The following is a 20,874-nucleotide window of genomic DNA, read 5'->3' as shown; positions in this document are numbered from 1 at the left end:
GTTGTCCAATGAGTGTGCCGGGATATTAGAATCGTTTTGTGCAGAGCTTTTTATTGTATATATACATTATATTTTCATTAAAAATAATAAATTTTTGTAGGTTATTTTAAATTCAAGTACCAAGTTTTGCGACCCACAACTTTATCTGTATCAGAAATTGACCAACAAATTATGTCTTTAATTTTACTTTGAAAACAATTAAGGGGAACTTTTTGAGAGAAGCTGGAGAGCTTTCTTTTTTTGTAATAAAAATACATATAAAAACTGTGTTAAAATTAAAATTTCTCATTTTATATAATAACGCTTAAGTACTCTAAAATCGCATTTAATCCTTACTTGCTTATTAAACTCGTAACAAATATAAAAGTGAATTATGTTGCTATTCTATTTTTGAAGCAGTTCCGACCACAGTAAATGAAGGCTAATTTTAAATTCTGCACATTTCCAACGCTGCAACGCGCTGTCTGAAATCCAAATCAATTTCGAAGTACTCGTAACATAAAAATATAAAATCCAAACGCGTTTTTCATTAAATTTCACTTAAAACAATTTTGCCCCCAATTATACACACCTTTTCATTTGCTTTCATAAAATTTGAATATACCTAAAATTTATGCGTTCGAAACTTCGAAACGCCATTATCGTCCGCAGCCACAAATATTGCTTCCTTGTGTACAATAAACCTGAATCGTTCGAAACATTCCAAACCTTTGGATCGTTCGGAACGTTCGCAACGTTCGCAACGTTCGCGACGTTCGCCCATAAGCCAACGCCACGTTCCTTCCTTGAAGTGGACTACAAAGGTCCACGCGCTCGGCGACTTGCTACACTGCAGGTTTGTTTGTTTGCTGCTCCTAAATTTATGCAACAAATAAGCAACAATCCAAATAAAAAGTGTGTACACAAACGCTAACAATACCCGGGGGAGCGGTCTTTGTGCGCTCTAATTTGGTTGTTGGCAGCTGAAAACTGAAAACTGAAAGCCGAAAACCGAAAACCGAAAGTTGAAAGCAGCACAGACCAACCAACTCGACTTTGGTTCCTGGACTTGGGATTTGGTACTTTGCGCTTTTCCAAGGAAATGTATAATTTTGTATTATTTATCTGTGCGCTGATACGGATTCGACGAATGTTTTTGTACGATTTTGCCTGTGTTCGTGTGATTTGGAATATTTTCGTGGGTTTTTGTATGAATTTCTTTGTTTTAAGTTTGCGTTGAAATGTAAAAATAGAATTAAAAATAATATTAAAATCAGAAACAGCCAAAAATACAAAAATGGGTAGTATGGGTAGAAATTCATTTAATTTGGGTTTGATTATTTGAACTGCCACTGCCCTTGTAAGTTGTTTTGCTGTTAAGCTCTGGATACGATTTTTGGAGTTTTTTCTTCGTTCCGGTGCACATTATTTATTTTTATGGTTGAGTGATGCTTCAGCTCAGTTTTCTTGTGTTATTCTGACGAATACAAACTGAGCGTCGGGGCAACGAGCTTAAAATAAAGCACTTAAAAAACACACATTTCAAATTTCGTTTAAGGAAAATCAATCAAAAATATTGAAAAATTTAATACCATCGAAAATTTTATCATCCAAATTTTCATTGTTTAAACTCCGCTGCCGAGGAAAAAGGTTGGCGGTGAAAACATAAAAATATAAAAACTTCAAATTTCAAATTCACAAATTTCAAATTGATTAGTTTTGTGAAAAAATTATTTGCTTTTCGTTTTTCTTTATAATAATATATATGCAGCGTTTATTCGGTTTAGTCGCTGCCAATAAAATGTAAATGGGAAAGTTGCCTGGCATCAGTGTAGTTCCAAAATATATGCTTAATTTCAAAGGGAAATATGGAAAAATTTGAAATATTTAAGCAAAAAATTCACATTTCAATTTGTAAACAAGCGTTGAGAATTTTTTTGTGTTCAGAGAAATTTTTAATTTATTTTAATTCGCAACAAATTTAGGTGTGCAAATTAAATTTTAAATTTTGCTAAAACGTTCACACAAAAAGATATTGAACACTGAAATATTTTCAAAAAATTCGAAACGTTGCCATGAAAATTTTGAAAATTCATGTCAATGAAGTTTAGTGGCTCTTATTCAGTTAGCAGCTTTCAATGCGAAAAAATAATTACTATACGGTCGGTTTATTTCAAAAAATAAATAATTTGTTTTCAAATAGGTTACCTGCATAGTTTTAATAGATAAATTTTTTTTTACGACACATTAAGGCATTAAAAGTGTTGGGCACATATATCTAATAAATTAGAATTACGATCCCAAAACTTGAAACCCGTCAAAGCCAACTCAAAAGCTCCTTCTATTTTTGCAACGCTCTCTGAAGTAAGTATACAAAACTTCTTAAAAATAAATACATGCACCAGTTAGGGAAATCAATCCCCCTCATGTGATGCCCTGCGACTTTTCCTTTTCTTAAGATTGTGTTTGTTGCGCGTTGATCAAACATCGGTAAAGAGTTTAGCCAAAATTTTGAAGGATTGGATATCTTTATAGAAAAATCATTCAGTATGTTTTCATACGGTACAGATCATTTAATTAAATCACAAGGGACACATTTGAAATAAAATAAATCGGTTTTATTCAAAAATTCTTTGTTTAGTCATATATGTATGTATGTCTTGCATAAACCTATGAGGCCTAAAAAGTAATATTATTTTTTTATTACATATTACAGTGACATGTTTATTTTTTTATTTTAATTACATACGAGTAACAACTTCATCATTTTCATTTATATAAAATGCAGCTAAGACATATATATCTTAATGTCATCGTGCATAATACACAAATTAGAAAAATGTCCTCTTTTATACAAATTTCGTTGCTATATTTTAATTAAAAGCATTTGAGGAAAGGTCCACCCATTTTTCGTGAACCTTAAATTAATACCTTTCAGTTCCCGTCATTATAATTAAATCTGAACTTTTATTAAAAAAATAAATATTGTCAATTTCGATTCCAAATTTTGTAAGCATTTAGTGATCACCCCTAATAATTTTCAATTAAATTGTCTAAGCTAATAATAAGGACAACAACCGTACGAACTCCTGAGCTGCTAAATTTATGCGTTTATTTAATAAAAAAATCAATTTCGAACGCAGCATGAAACCTTCAAGTAAATCACGTGTACCACACTTGCAACTTACACGATGATTCCACAATGACGAATAGCTAAACCAAAGTCTATATGCAACCTTAATCCCGCAAACAAATCTTTCGAATCAACTCAAATTGAGAAACCTCCCCGTGGCAGCACTAACGGCAAAAGAAAGCGGGAAAATAACAAAAAATGTTTTGACGAAAGCAGCTGCCTTAACGTTTTTGCTTTCATTCCGTCCTTATAAACGTTATAAAATGATTTTAACAAAACTCTGCATATTTTCTTTGCCTGGCGGGCGAAAAGTGGGCGTGTGTCCATTTTCACATGACACGAACGCACAACAAATTCGATCAAGAGATTTTCCGACAAAGCTCAAAGCAAAATTTCTTACTCGGTAAGTGGTTTATTTATCTTGTCAACGTAGGAATATGAATTTTAGAATTTCGTCTGAATTTATTATGAATTTTATATTAAAGATACAAGATATAAACGCCACCACCATAACACTCTCTCTTGATCCCACTAACTGTGTTCCCAAAAGTACAATAACGGGTAAGAGCAAAGTAAATAAACAATTGTTAAAAACTAATATGAATCGAAGCTCGCATATTTCATGAATTGACATGTCCTTAGTCCTTCCTCGTTCCTCGTACCTCGTACTCCGACCTTCGTTCCAGCGAACTCAACCAAACCAAATAACATTTTTAATAAAAGTGCTGCCATGAAAATATGAGTTTCTGTTCGAAATAATAGCGTTGAATAGGGCTGAGCTGGTAGTTTGGTGGATATGTTATGATTATTTTGTGATAACTTGCAACATAATCTTTTAATCTGCTTTGGTGCGCTGTACACGAACCCTGAATGGTTCGCTATGCGAAAGTGGTTGCAATTTGCTGATTATAATTTTTCACAACCCTAAGTTGTTGGCTAGCGGCCCCCTTTTCTATCGCTAGCCGTTGCTGGACGTACACCCCTACTCGCTGGTGTGCCCTGCACTGCAATTGAAAGTGGAATATTTGTATGAAAATCGTAATATTTCATATTTTATAGTGTCACGCATTTTAAATGCATCATTAAGTAAGCAAATTCTTTCCTCAATGCATGTTTAATTGAATTTCGTAGTACCGCGGTTTTTGTACTGTGAGTTACCCAGCTTTGTTAACAGTCAAGTATAAAGTTTTTACTAGAAAATCTGGTTTAATATTTTTAATTTCATGACGTGTACACTAGTCGACTATTATTTATATCGGTAATTTCATTAAAAAGTAAATTCATTGGAATTCTTGCTTATGGCGTTATTTTTGCCTTCTTGTTACCAACATTAAACGCTTTACGAAGACGTTGCACTGTCATAAAGTAACTTCTGAGAAAATAGACAAATTAAGTCATTTCATTACACTTAGTAGCGTCTTTATTTCTGTGCTGTTACTTGTAATTTCTTTCTCTTAACTGCTGTCTTCATTCTTTTTTAACACAATTTTCATTTCTGGTCAATAGTCATGCTTAACCATTTAAAGTCCTAATTTTTTTACGTTGTAAATGAGCGCGGCTGCTCCATTGAAAGACTCACGTACTGTCTATAAAGTCTTTCATTTTGAGTTCTTGAGGATGCTTATTATCTGCCTTTCCGTCATTGTGCTCTTTTTACGCTTGTACGTGCCGTTCTCGATTCTGAGTGCTTAGAAGTGTCTGCATACAGTTTTCGATCTGTTGTGCATCTTACGGGGCAGGCAACTAGGAAACTGAGACGGAATGGCCAAATAGAAACTGTTCGGTTTAAGCTAGTGCAGCGCTGCAAAGTAAAAGAGAGTGTAAATACCATGCTTTCTGTTTTCTGTTTTCTGTATTCTGTGTTCTGTCTAAAATATCTACCGTCATGTAAACAAACATTAAATTGGACATGCCATCAGGCTTCATTGTCAAATACTCAACATCACCACAGCGACAGATACGAAATTATTCTTTTTAATTTTCATCATGCACAAAGCTGCTTGATAGTGTATCTTGCAATTTGTTACGCTACAGGGTTTCACTTTGTGAATTTTAGAAATTGCTTACGAAATTGCAGTATTTGTTTTGGGCAAAACGTGCCAAAATTAGTTTTGCTTTAATGTTGATTGCTTCATTTTTTGCCCATTTCTAAAATTTTTATTGAATTAGTGGAGGAATTGCATTAGCAAAATTGGAGTTATACAATGTAATTGGAAGGAAGTGATAGCTTAAATAACAAGATATTTATATTCTTCAGATATCTTCAACTGCTTGCTATAGAGTTTGATTGATTCTGAATAAGCTAACATATTATATTTTGAATATTCATTTAAGTCTAAACTATAATTTTTACCACGGCCTCTGAATACTTTTATTGCGAAAAGATGATTTTATTTAAATATTATGAAAAATTTTACATGCTATAATTTTTTCTAAGACCTTTATGTATATGTCATTCAAGATCAAGTAAGCAAAATTGAAGTTTCAATCGTCAATAATGGCAGCACGTCAGTCATAGTACCACTAATCTGAAAATAAAGGGTTCTTAGAAATAAAGAGCCTTCGTATTGGAATTTAAAATTGCACCTTATTTTTTGACTACAGTTGAATTCAATAATAAGAGTTGTTAGAGTGGTTTCTATACTTTTCTACATAAATATATTAAAATAATATTCATATTCATTAACTTCATTTTGAGCATTATAATTTTTCAACTATGTTATCCCGAAACCGAGTTCTACACGTAATCCGACCTTCGTTAGTTGTCCCATTTAATTTTGATAGTATTTACTGTCGTAGTTGACAACTAAAAGTTATCTGTAAAATATTTAGTTTTATCATTGGATTTAATTACAAATCATTTATTGAATACTCCACAAATAGTATTTAGTATTGTCGTACTTTTTAAATTAAGAATAAAGTTCTTATGCAGTTCTACTGTAACCTGTTGTAGAACTGTAGAAAAACAGTCGATTTTTTTCCCATTGTCATATCTCTAATATATTTATAATAATATGGGTTCAGCTAGTATGGGTTAGGTTATACGATTATTCGTTTGTTTTCCGTATATCTGCAGTTTCCGCAGATTAAGTCTATTGCTTTCACATTTGTTATGAAGTTATTAACATAATCCCTAAAGTTAAGAAAGAGTTGATGAAATTTATTTTGAGTGCAAGAGAATTTTTGTATTACTTATGGATATAAAATAGAATAAACTGGTATGAAGACATATGCGGAACACTCAGTGATGAACTCAGCTAAAGATTAAATTACAACTAAGAATGAATTAGTAGTTGGCTATAAATGTTTAATATCAGTCGTCATATCCGAAGTAGAAAATCTTCTTAATTGACATAAATGGTTGATATCTGATAACAGTCGTATGCAAGTGATTTCGGGTTTGAATCAAAAATACGTTGTTTATGTGCTGCTGCTCTGTGGTATGTCCCAAATAGTACTCTACAGGTGCAACTGTCTGGATATTTTTTGCACATGTAAAGTACATATATCGAGTTCAAAGTCAAGACTAAATCTTTGATCGAAATTCATTCTGCAGGTTTTTCCCAAAAGCTTTAAGAACCAATAGTATAGTATAATACTTTTATAACGTGGTTTGCGTGCTTAAAACAGTATTCTTACTTTAGCGGAACTGTAAACGCAGGAAACTAGAAACTTCTTCCGGGAAAATAAAAATAATTGTCTAACTAAAATTTTTCAAATTTTGTGTTGTCAATATATTCGAATTGAAATCAAGCTTGCTGTGATGAATGAGAATGTCGACGGCTACACTTTGAATGAAGAAGATGCTCTCTTTTGTAGTAGAACTTTAAGAATTAATTAAATGCTCATTAAATTTTAACCAATAAAAGAATTTGTTGGAAAAATAAACCAAACACAACAAACGCTGCGAGCGAGGGAATGCGAACTGTCAACTTTAAATATTTAACGTTCTCATTATTAACAACTTCCTAAGCAAATATAAACAAGAAGTATGAGTGGTAGCTGCTACTTCAATGCCTTAAATCAACTCCAGTCTGAAGTGTATACAACAGCCAGAGCTGTCAGCACAGCCCCATACAAATATGGCTCATGCATGGTTATAAGTTTCCGTATCTATACTCATCAGCAAATCTACTTCAGCGCTGACATGCCGCGTAAAAATTAACAACAGCAAAGAAGAAAAAATAAAAAAGGAAAAATTTCTACTTTGATCATTCGCATTTTATTTATTTATATTATTTTTATTTTTTATTACTTTTTTTTAATAATGGTTCCAATTTTGTTGTTTCTGTTTTCGTACTTGTCCCTGAGGGTGTTATTAGTCACATGGCGGTTTTGCCAAAAAGGCAGCCACCGACACCAACCGCGCACGTCCTTACATTATGCAACATTGTTAAAATCCGTAAACACTCATGCGAATAAAAATGTTCGCTGGGGTGACCAACGGAATAAAATTTAATAAAAATAAATTAAAAGCTGAAATTATAAATATTTTCGTATAAATACACCCAAAAGGATATTTTCGTACACATGTGCCAAAAAGATGTGCCTCCAGTTGTGTTGTGTTCGAGCCGCCATAGAAACTCTGGAATTAAGCTAGAGAACAAGGACGATTTTAACAGTTTTTGTAAAGCTCCGACTTTTCTGTTGCAATGCATTTGTAATTTGTTCCTTGCAAATATCTTCGCTTCCGTCTGCCAAAAATGTTTATCTTGTATGTCTGCTAAAGTTACTTTTGCATGTCTGTCTCCCAACAAAGTTAACAGTGTCTTCACGGTGTGAGTAGAAAGTTTTTCCCCTTTTTATTGCCAAATTTTTTCATAGCCTCAGGACAGTATAAATCTTCTGAAGCATATTTTAATTTAAAAAGGCTTATTATCACATTTGTGTATGTGGGAGAACCGCTTACCAAACTCTTCAGTGTTATTGTGTTTAGATACCTTGTACTCTTATGTATGTATTTTATGTTTGTTATGCATGGAAGAAAGTGATAATTATTTACACAAAGAGTCATACTTAGGGAAGCAGGGGTTCAGACAAAATATCTAAATGCATGTGACTAATATTCAGTGAAGTCAAAAAACTAGAACTGTTTCTGTTCTTAATAAAAATTGAAAGGTGACTTGAAATTGATCTAATATAATAAACCCGAGTACAAGCTTTATAAGCTATATATTTAAAATATTATTTTATATTAAATTAATAATATAAAGATATAATATAAAGAATAAAAGAAAGAAAATAATCAGTTATACTCATAACTTACTAATCTTATATTTAGAATATTGAAATTAACTTGACAAATATGCAGCAATATTTTTCGTGCAAAATCCATACAAAAACTATACAAAACTTTTATAAAAATTTTTTGTAGAGCTTCTAAAGACAAATCTAAGTCTAAACATTGTAAAGTAATTATTTTAATTACTTATTCATATTTTTGTGCCAATAAAATATAATTTATAATATAATTGAAAATAAATCAGTTAAGAAGTCAACCTCATCACTTCGACTATGCATGCATTCTCCACTTGATTGTTTGCAAATATATATGCTAAATGCTAAATGAAACTAAAAACAGAGACAGTACCAGTAACGAGAGAAAACAGTTTAAAAAGTACCACATAACAGCACTAAATAAATGGGAAGAAATAAAATAAGAAAGCACTAAAAAACGAAAGAAAAGATAATAATCCACAATAAATTTCTTTTCGGAAAAAACTTGTTTGAATAACAATATAGTCTTCGAAGAAGATTTTAAGAAGATAGATAGAAAATGGAATAAGATATTTTAAAATTATATATTTTGACAATGAAAAAAGTACGTAATATTAGTACGTGTTATTTAATTCGATTGAGATCCATAAAAAAATTATTTAATTTTTTGATTCTTATTGGTCGGGTCAAGAAAGTATTATTTTATATTGTTAAGTATTATTTTTTAATAAGTTTCTTTTGTATTGAAGTGACACAAAAGTGAATTTTATTATATTGTAAATTATTTCTTATCTCTCCTTATGTAGTTATTGGAATTTATAGTTTCTACCAATTTTTATTCAATAGTTAAAGATTTTTAGTTGAAGTACACTTTGGACGATATCAAAATAAAGGATTGTTTTCCTGAAAGGATATTTAAAAAAAATCTTTTGATCATTCAGCATATAATAAGGTTAGCAGTATTAGCTCCTGTGTGATTTCAACTTTTGTTTACTGTTTCAAAGTCTATACTTCAATTTTACTGATATATGGTTATAATACACAAATTACTATTATAATTAATAATAATATAAAAATCTCTAATAATGTTCACATTCCGCATTTACTTACAAAGCAATGAAAGCACTTCAAAACCTGCCAATATATTAGATACTTCATTTAAGTAAGTCTTCTTGGCTACAAAGTCAAACAAACTTGCACGAAAAATCATAGGACTTTCCTAAATCGCATGCAAAGTATATGAAATATTTTCCACGCAACAAAGTCCTGTAAGTTCGCTTCATATTAAGGATGTGTTCTCTGTGTGCATTTGTGAATACATACGCTAAGTACACTTAATATAATTTAATATTTATGCACGAGCAAATAAGTTTGAGCACATTTTTCCACTTAAGTCCAACATTTTTTTGATGAGGGTGCACATATCAGACAATTTCCATGAATCGTAAACTCGAACAGTGCGGGGGATACACAGTAAACACACTCCCCAAAATAGGTTTGGATATTTATGAAGACTGACTACTCCACATGTTTGAATTATCTAGTAGACTCTCGTTTTAAATTTTGTTATTGTTGTGTATGTTTGTGTACTTGTCTGTTTGCGTTGCATATATAATATTTGCATTTCATAATTCGTTTATCTCAATGATGTTTTCATGAATAACGACCATGTAATGGTAGTGTATACTTTGTAGCAACAAAATTATTGGATCCCATATTTTGGGCTTGTATTTATACCTTATTATTTTGGGAAATGTACAGTAAAAAAGTTTGCAAAATTTTTATGAGTGGATTTACCTGAACTAGGTCTTTTCTCTGTTTAGCTGGAGATATCCGTAGTTGATTTAAGTCAATCAATTTTATTATATATAAGTAAATCCTTCAACATAATAAATTTAATTAATTGTTTAAAATGGGTTTAAGTACTTTTAAACCCAGTTTAAATCAAACTTTAATTAAATAATGGTTTTTAATAAATAAACTTGAACTAAAATCAATACATTTCAATCAACCTGTCAATCCAACTTTTTGCCATAGTGCCTGCACACCGGTTCTGAACAGCATCAGAAGCTCCTAATTTTTTTTTTATAATTCAAACGAGTTATGAAAAATCTATCTGCGACTTGTGTGTTGCTAAGGATAGATATTTCGAATTTCGGCTTGTGACAAACCTAATAATGTTTCATCAATGAAAGTCATCAAACACCAAACAAAGAACATTGGAATATAAGATGGGTGTCAGTTTTAATTCGCATATCACAGAATCGCCAGGTGGTAATGTCTTTTAGTTCTACCTTTAAAAGATGTTAGTAAGCAGGAGCATGTTCAGTTTACGAAGCCAGTGATAAATCCGAATTCAGGGCTATTTCAATAAGTAGTAGCTAACTTGGAGATAAGATTCATTGCACCTTTCAAACAATTTTGATTTGGTGATAATATTATATATTATATACTTTTAAGCATTCTATGGTACAGATATCAATAGCATGCACTTCCGCCTGAACATATGTATGAGAAACCCCATTGAACTGGCTGTATAAGAACTGGATCCATAGACTCCAGTACCGCCTTGTTTGTCCAGTTTCAAGCTTTGAACTATCAGTTAACTAAAGGCACGTGTTTGGAGGCTGTCTAAAGCTCAGTCCCTATATTCGACTCTTTCAGAAAAACCGTTTTGAAGTTACAAAGAGATAAGCTGCTTTCATGTAGGATATCTAATAATTTAAAACCATTTCTACCGTTAAGTTCTTTAGTAAAAGTGGTTGACATGTTAATGTTAATCGACTCTCAAGTAACAACTGATATTGCAATAATTGATGATGTCATATTATATCATTTTGTATTATAAGCGAAAAGTGACGTTTTGTACTGAGAGGTTCATTCTTGGGAACAATATATGTTGGATTTTTGTACACCAAACAAGGAACAATCTTAAATTAAAACTTAAAATTCTTCGGTTTTCAGTTTTCAATTTTCAATAAATCATTTCAATCTTGAAAATCGAATGCAAATTGATATATAAAGCTATTTTTAAAACATTTTTATATCATTTATTAATAAACATTTAAAATTCTCACTAATAACATATTAAAATGTGATCCATTGAGAAGTTAATTTAGGTACTTTATTAAAAATAAAATAAAATTATGTTTTTTTGAATCGAAAAGCTTCGAAAAACTCTAATGTATTTATTAATGGAAATTCTGTTCTTTACTTATTTTGCATATTCCTGTCATTCAATTAAGAATTAGTTCCCTCTTTCACATATTGAATAACAAAATAAAATTTTGACCCAGTTCTGTACTCTGGCCTTCGGCTATATTGGTTTATATTTTTAATATAAATTGTTGAAAAAAATACTCATGTGAGTAAAAATGGAGTCAATTCATCATTGTATGTATTATGTATAGCAGAGTTGCAGATTTAAATAAAAAATGTATGCCAAAGTTGCCATATTGAATTAACATAAATCTCGCAAAATACGAAAAATATTAAAATAATAGGACAAAAGGCCAAAGGAAAGTGGCAAATCATAATTGATGTGCTGAACTCGAAGCTGAGCTTTATGTCAAATATTATTTAATATTTATTTAGTAAAGAATTAAATTTATTAATATTTTGAATAACAAATGACAATGCACGAGTACGAATAACAGTGCCGCTGGCGAAATATCGGAATACCTTACCGTGCCTACAGTAAATAAGCAAATTTAAACAATGTAACGCAAATGCTGATAAGCAGCATATAGAAATCAATAATACGGACATGGAAACAATGGGTGTATTGTGTGTCTGTGTTGCCACACACAAATATTAAATGACATATTCCGCATCGTAACACCCTGGCGACCGAATGTACATACCTCATCAGTGGCACAGAAACTAAAACCAAATATGCGCATAAAATTGATTATCCTACAGCAGCGTGTGTCGTATACCGGAGTCCTTGCAGCAAATCCAATTTCAATGCAAGTCTGTATCGCATAAGTGAGCAGATATGTTTAATGCACGCCACCAGGAGTTAATCAACATGATATTGTGTGCATTGCACTGCACTTCTCTGCACAGTATTGCACTGCACTTCACTGCATTGTGCTGCATTACACTCAGCGTTCTGCCATAATATTTACTTAATAAAACTGAACAAAATTGAAATAATTTTTTGCTGATTATTCTATGTGAATTTGTGATTTTAGGATTTAAGTTGAATTGATACTTATGACACACGTACTCCATCGACAGCCTCTTCCAGCACATCGCTGCCAAATCTAAATCCATATCCACATCGGTATCCAAAATGCCAAATGTACCAGCGCACGTAATTAGGTCATGTGCAGTGTGTTTCTATCTTGGGTAGCATCGACCGAAATCGATAAAACAAAAAATTTTGTCACATATTTTTCCATTTTCCTCAATATTTTTCTATTCGGTTTGATGCGAGATTTGTGGTTTTCGATATGCTTCGGATCAGCTTCGATTTTATGGAAGCACTCTAATTTAAAAGTGGTAAAAAACAAACAAAACAAAATTAAGTTTTGAGTGTTCGTAGGTGTCCATGTATCAAAATGACAAACTTTTGCCAGTATTTTCTACTCCCCTATGCCCCCGTTCTAATCACTCAAGAATAATTTGAAAGCAAATTAACACTCTGCATCTGTGACGAGTATTTGTCGAATAGCTCAGTTTTAATTTCAATTGTAAATATGTAAATAATTCTTAGAACGTCAAAATTGCAGTCCTGTGCATATATTTAACTGTCATTGAATAATCCATCAAAAAGATCATTCACGAAAAAGAAAGACAATTGCTTTATCATTCAAATTTTACAAATTATAATTCATTAAAATAACATATTTTACCGATGATTCTTTCAAATACTCCATAGAAGTTTTATAAAATATATAATAAACAGTAACTTAAGTTACCGAATATAGAAATTCAAAACCGAACTAAAGCTACTACAAACAAAATAATTCAAGTCCATCACAATATGCAAGTTATATCCATAAGATACATAATAAAAGCAAATAGGTTTCGCCATTTTCTGGGTTCCTAGTTTTTTCGTCTATTATGGCCGTAAAATAAAATTATACTTCACTACTCATCTGCATGTGTAATATTTTGTTACGGTGACGTTCAGAATGGTGTACGTTGAAGCATTACGTACCCAATATAGGTTCTCGATTTTCTAACCAATAGTCTTACTGATAATAACAAAGCGGGAATTAGGAATCAGAAATATGGGAGTTTTTTTTAGAATTATGTGAGATAAACGAATAATACATACAAACCTACACATGGCAAAATAAAATCTTTCGAAAACTTATGAACACCTCCAGTTTATTGCATACCTAGAAAAATAAATCATAATTTAATGTAACGGTTTTAAGGGTTTTCGTATTTGTCTATGGCATCAGTTTATAGATGTCTTAACATTTTTAAATTTAACACTTGACAGTCAGGTCACAGAAACTATAATTTTAATTGTAGGCAATCACAAATGATAAAGACGTTTTATTAGATTGGCAATATACTTAAAAAATACTACAATAATAACGGTTTTAATGGGTATATAAGGTCGCATTAAAGCTGTATGTACCACCTTATTAAGTAAATAATTTCTTTTGGTAATGATCTTAAACTAACTTGGCATACAGTACCACTTGCAAAAGCTTAAAATCGTAATACCTTATTTTTAAGCTTTAGATATCGATTGCTAGTACTTATAGAAACTTTAATAACAAACAAAAAACGCACCATGCACCCTACACCCTTTTCCACACAGTTTAATTACATGCTCTAAATAACGAACTTTATCAGTTGTGAAGAACACGTGAAGCAGCGTTCGACTAAATTTATAACATTATTTTCGTTATTTTAATTAATAAAAATTCATATCTGCCAAGTTTCCTGGCAGAATCTAAGCGAATCCTTAATTATATCAGACAATTAATAAATTCTTGAAACCATGGAGCAGGCCAAAAAGTTTATCGCTACAACGAATGTGGCCTTTCTGCAGTGTTTACGCCACTATGCTAATGTTGCGGCTCCTTTCCAGCGAAACAGACTCATTTATTAACCCACAAACACTAACATAAATACTCATACAGGATTGTAAGCAGAGCCACACGCATATATATCAACGACTTTTGTGTATTAAAGTTGCGTTTGTGCCTAAATGTATGCTAAGCTCAGTGAGAAGCATATTTCCATACCGTGTTCGTACACAAAAGCAGACATATTAACAATTAAGTGGTTGCACATGTGTGTGCATACACTTACATTAAGACTTAATATGTAGTTTTGGTTTAGACTTCAAAGGCACATGCTGTGCTCTGTGATTTATTAGCAGCAAAAATAGATTTAAGCAATTTAAATTAAGTTGTTCAACCATAAACAGCCTCGGCAGCATTTTGATATATGCTACTCTACTCTACTCTTCTCTACTCTATTCTACTAAAGCGGAGGGTTAGAAGCGTTTGGAAATGGACACTTTGAGTTTTTTTTTAGTTTATGAAACGCGGAAATATTAAACCACACAGAGAAGCTATAAATGTTTCCGAGTTCAAAATCCTTTAGCAAAATCAAAATCATTCCACATTTAGCATTTTCAGATGGAAGTTATAAAATTAATTCTACTCACAACTTTGTTAGTTAGTTTTTTACTTTGCTCGATTAAAAGATAGAAAGTATAAAAATGCATGTACTTTTCGAAATTTAGTATGGAAATGAGTTTAATTTTGATGTGCATGCGGTGAAAAGTTTTTCACATTTTAATGTGAAGCAAACAGTGAGCCTCGACAGCACATTAAGGCATTTATTTAAATGTGAAATAAAAAATATTAACTCGATAATAAATACTTTATTTGCTCTCGCTGTTCAAAATATTAAAATAATACTCTATTTTATCTTATATTTTATGCGCCCAAAAATATGCCAAACATATTTCATAGTAGTAATCTGCAATCTAAAAACAAAAGCAAAAGCAAAAGCAAAACCAAAACAGTACAAGTACTTGTAAATATGTTTGAATTTATGTGTAGCGCACTATCGGAAAGGTGAAGTTGTTGTGCTTTCGAAGGGAAAAAGTACGTTGCATTATGGCAGCAATAAATTTCCGCTTTGGCTAAGAGCAGCAACACGCGCGCTCGGCGGTCGCATTTACACGCGCCGTAATGCAAATGCAGAATAAAAGTATTTTATATATGAAAAAAATTATTGAATTGTTATCGAGTGCCTGTAGGCGCATATCCGTTCAATGTTGCCGATAATAATGCATAGGGCGCACGGCGCACCGCACAGAGCGCTACATTAAAAAAGAAACAATAAAAATGGCGCCATTGATTTATGTTTTTTAATTTAAAATTTCCGCTTTACTTAACTTTTACCAAAATGGCTGCTGTTCTTGTATAATGGCAGCCGCAAAAGGGCAAACAAAAACCCAAAACAAACACATTGTACTCGTAAATATGCATAATTCAACAATGGACGACGCGACTTTTACAAACACCATCACCATCACCATCACCATCCCAATCACAATCACTATAACGACAAAAGCGACCTTATAAATATTAATTTTTTTTGTTTTGCTTTTCTCTTTTCATGTTTGTTACGTAGATTGGGTCCTATGCAAGGCACTGGTCACCAACAACAGATGGCGCAAAGTATGTCAACGGGTAATAATACGCTTGGTGGCCACGGTGGCATTGATCGTGGCGGTGGCAGTGGCGGTGGACCTGGTGGTCCTGGCATGAATGGTCCGGGTGGACCACACTGTCAAATGAGCGGCTCACAACCATTGGTCATGCCGGGATTTCCATTGCGTAATTCACACTCAGCGCACACACCGCACTACTCACCATATTCACCATCCAGGTAAGTCCATGGTTTCCACATTAAATTTGTGTAAACACAAAAACTGCACGTAATTTAATTAAAGTTGAAAAAACAGCGGTTTGCAGTTTTTCATTTATCTGAGTGTTTAATTAATATAAAAATTAAAATTAATAACTTATTTGTGTATTAAGTGCTGCGTATCACTCACTTCTGTTAACAGTTCTATTTTGAGAGTGAATTGAAAAATTAATCACAAATACATATTAAATAAAAAGTTATTACAGAAAATGTAAAAATGAAAACATTTGATTTAACCATAAATTACAGTAAAATAAATGCAGTCGTCGAAACCCACGTCCTTTCACTCGCTGCTATTGAGGAGGCAGGAGGCTGCCTGCGAATTGCGAATCTTCATTAGTTTCATTTGCACGTTCAAGATTTGCATTTCGTGCGAACAAAGCTTTTTATATGCTTTCTTCGCTTTGTTCCGCTTCTTCTTATTTTCCAACTAAATTTACACCTTACTTTTGCATCTGCATCTGCATTTGCATCTGCATTTGTATCTACTATCGTGAGATATTTTGTAACAAATGCAGATACATGGCAGCATCTTCCTGTACCACACAAACACACATTCACACACACACACACTCACTCACGCGAATACAACACTATTTCCATATGTGAGCACATATATACTTCGATTTGTTACTGTCATGACGCTCGTTCAGTCTAACCACTGCAGAGTTGCATTTGTTGCGCGTTCCCATTTTTATGTGTTTTTATGATGATTATGCTTAGCCAAATAGATTGGATTACTAACGACATGGCTTTGAAGACAATTATTATTGTTTCTGTTGTTGCGGCAGCTACATTTTCAGCAACTTAACTCCCGCGGTGCTGCATACTCTGCCAAAAATAAAAACAATAGATGCAATGGTTAAAAAAACTTTTACACGAATACGCGTTCAAGTTTCAGGTGTGGGTGTTTGCGACTAAGAGAAGGAATTGGTTGCATGTACAGAACATGAAGCCATTTCTGTTGGTGACTAGCATAAACCTTAACTCTTCTCGAATGTGCCGGGTTATGCAAAGGTTTGCTACTGTTCGTTACCTTAATAAGCATCCTCTAGAGAAATCGTTGTAGGTGTTGGCATGTGGCACTGCTGCCATGGCTGCAGAAAATATGACATGTCATGTCATTTGATATTGTTTCTTGTTCAAATAAAAACGATTCGCATTAAGATTAGCACACACACACCAGTTCCGTGTAACAGCACGTAATTTTATTAATTTTATTTAAATTTTAGTTGGGTCTCAGTTAAACGTTGCACCTCATGTAGCTTATGAGTTATTTTTCTCATAATTTGTTACTTCAGAGTCAGATTTTAACAACACAAAATTATTAGTAGTATTTTAAATATTTCCTAAGCTATCATTTAAGATATAAGGACGAACTATATATATCTATATATTACTATTTATCCATTTGAATTATAGTACTAAAGGGAAATATAGCGCCCTGTGATTTTACTGTTCCTACTGTAGAAAATATAGATATGGGTTATGGAAAATTTTCTGTCAATTTTTTGTCAGTTGTTCTTATAACTGACAGTGTTTATAAGAGTTGACGATGCCTTAAATATATTATAGTTACAAAGATTTTATCCAAATATGGAAACTGTTACTTAAGAATAATTAATATTTGCCAAATTTATAGTTTATGTTGGAGCATGAATTACGTTTTCTCGCTCAAGATCGTGAGCGTTAATATTTGCTTTAATATTTGGTTTATTCAAACTGTAATGAACTCATAAGTAGGAAATGTGTTCAAAATTTAGCAAGAATTTTTAATTTTCTCAATAAATATTTATTCAGTTATCTCCAAAGTAGTGCACTTATGTCTCCATAGTTTTTAGTTTTCAAAGCACTGTTAAAATGCTATAATTTTTTCAGTATAATCTCTGGCTGAAACTTTCATGAAATAATATAGGAAAGTATAAAGGCTGTTAATACTTTCCTCTAATTAACTACTGGGAATGCTGTGACGAATGAATATCTAAGTCGTGTCAAAATTTTATTTGATCATAACACATTTGAACTAACTATAGGTATAGTCATAGAGGTGCACCAATCCGCAACGATGATATTTTAACTGTTCATTATTTGGGTATAAAATTTTATAATCAAAGATTAGAAGTAATGTACAATTTTATACTTAAGACTTTAACACTTCTTAATAACAATTATTTTTAAACTCCTTTTGCGGATTTTAAGAATTTGTCTAAAAATGTCCGGTTCTATTTGTTGCGTGCATTTAAGACTTTTTCAGTTTTATATCACCGATTCAGCTATACTTTTGTTAAACAATTCCTCCAGTTTTGGTAACGGGTGTCCAGCTCCACGTTGTTTGACATCTACTACGATTTCTTGCCCCCTTATCACTTCAGCGCCACATTAAAAATATAAACATAGGTAGGGCAGAAACCCCTAAAATGATTTTTGTCAAGGCTATGGCTCTAAAGATGATAAGGAGAGTGTGCTCCATCTCATTTATCAGTGGCCTTCTTTAGCTAGGAGAAGATCAAACAACTTCGGGGCTCCTTTTCTTATCGACCAGATCGAGCTGTCATCCTGTTATATTAGGGACTTAGTCAAGTCTATAGAACTTTTCCTTTACTCCTTTACTCAATGGGGAAGTCGCTACCTTTTTCGGCGTTATTTGTATACTAATCTCAATCTTAGTACGTACCATTGCTATTCCTGTGGTATCACAATGGGACATTCTTTGAGCACAAGTGGACTTTTTTGCAAACAAGGCCGCCACTCCAACCTAAAAATATCTTACTAAATAACTTTTGACTTATTATGTTATTTTCTGATAGTAAAAATATTTTATATATGTAGTTTTATTAAACTATCATCTCAGGTATAAACTGCAGTTTGTATACATATATTACATTACATATACATACATTGTGTGCCATATACATTCATATAGTGTTATATCACTTAAAGTTATACGACATTATGTATATAGAAATGCAGTTAAGTTTTGTCATTAATTAAGTCCGACATTAATTATCTTCATAATTAACAAATATTAAATATAATATTCTGTCATAATTTAACTTGTCAATTTTAAAAACTGACAAGTTCAGTTAAATATCCACTGAAATAAAATTGACATTCGCAAATGTCCGTCTCGCTGTCACTCCTTCCGTCTATTGCTGGTTAACGGCACAAGTTTATGTACGTTTAGACATAAAATGCAGATGAAAATTTCTGCCGTGGTTAAGTGTTGTGTCAAATGGTCCGACTGACTATCTGCGCTGTTGTTGTCGCTTCGTCTGTCCACGGCTGCGTTGGGCTTATTGTCTGTTTGCATGTCTGCTTGTATTTGCACGACTGGTGTGGGCGCATTCAACATCGTTTCCAAGAACATAGCTTGTCATATTACCACTTTTTCGAGCGCTTAACTGAGTTCGCCTAGGTTTTCACTGTCAACACAAAAGTATGCGTAGCATTTCTTCTTCTTCTCCAACGACAACGACAACAGCGGCAGCAGCAGCAGCAGCAGCATCATTTCCCAGTTAGTTTAGTCTTGCCAACAGCAAACGTTGGTAAGTTGATTTGAATTTGTGCAATTGCAGTGAACATCACCAGAAGAACTGGTGGAATGGTGAGATGGTGAGATGGTGTGATGGTGCCATGGTGCCGTGGTGCGATGGTTGTTTGGCTCTTGGCTGCACTGCTGTTCGGTTTGGTGAAACAGTGCACATCCTTATTGCACATGTTTTGCATTTAAATGCGGCGTTAATCACTAAAAACTTCTGTGCGCGCTTGTCACTGTTTTGTGTTGTGGCATTAATTTACGTTGCATTTGAATTTCTTTATTATTTGGAAATGTTCGTCGGTTTGGACTTTTGTGCGTTCCACGCACGCTTGTTTACTGACGTTCTCTACTTTATTTATTATTGACACAACGGGAAATTGGTCATTAGCTGGTTTGAGATTTGCACAGACAGCGACACTGTAAACCTTTTAAATGGACTGGGCTGGGCAGGGCTGGGCTGTCTATACTGTGGCTGGCAATAAAACTTTGCCATTCAATTTATAGTATTTTAGGAAAAAAACTGTTACAACTCTTGAATTTAATTCTAAAATGTGTCTGTAAGGTGTGATAATGCAAATTTTATTGTTCTTCTTGGAGCTAACATTGTCCAGGGGAACATACTTTGTGCTTCTAATGAAGTCATTAAAATTGTGTCTACTTTTGAATTGTTTTACATTGATGCACCCGGAAAATTGGTATATGCAATGCAAAAAGTAAAGGAGTAGAGAAAGGAATAATTATGGCTTGTTCGTTTACAAGCAATATAATTGAAGAACATTTCAAATTATAGATTGTTTTGCCGTTGAAGAATTGTAATTATTGCCATTTTAAATTTATGGAGACAGCTTTCTCTATCCAACACAGTCTACAGTTACATATAAAAAACTTTATTCGCTGTATGTCTCTTTTATTTAGTGTAGAATTCTGTTATAACTAATTTAATACCTAAGATCAATCTAGCAAAATTAATAATGAGTAATAAAACAATGTCAATGTTAAATTTTTTTATTCTTCGTGCTGGTTTCATTATGTTTTCTTTCTCTGAATGTAGATTGTATTTTATACTCTGAACTGGAATTTAGTGTTAGGT

At 32.6% G+C, this 20,874-nt stretch overlaps 1 protein-coding gene across 1 annotated transcript in view; it reads left to right on the top strand.

Moving 5' to 3' along the window:
• The first annotated feature begins 9,414 nt into the window (after nucleotides 1-9,414).
• Nucleotides 9,415-20,874, top strand: part of LOC119666306 (teneurin-a-like) — an 80,277-nt gene continuing 68,817 nt past the window's right edge. Inside the window, exons 1-2 of the mRNA XM_038075588.1 lie at nucleotides 9,415-9,491; nucleotides 15,950-16,207. Coding sequence (XP_037931516.1) covers nucleotides 9,415-9,491; nucleotides 15,950-16,207 — 335 coding nt within the window. The remainder of the gene's footprint in view (nucleotides 9,492-15,949; nucleotides 16,208-20,874) is intronic.

Source organism: Teleopsis dalmanni, chromosome 1 (assembly GCF_002237135.1).
Source record: "Teleopsis dalmanni isolate 2A chromosome 1, ASM223713v2, whole genome shotgun sequence".
Classification (NCBI taxonomy): Eukaryota; Metazoa; Arthropoda; class Insecta; order Diptera; family Diopsidae; genus Teleopsis; species Teleopsis dalmanni.
The sequence above is the reverse complement of the archived record's forward strand: the minus strand, read 5'-3'. Positions and strand labels throughout refer to the sequence as shown.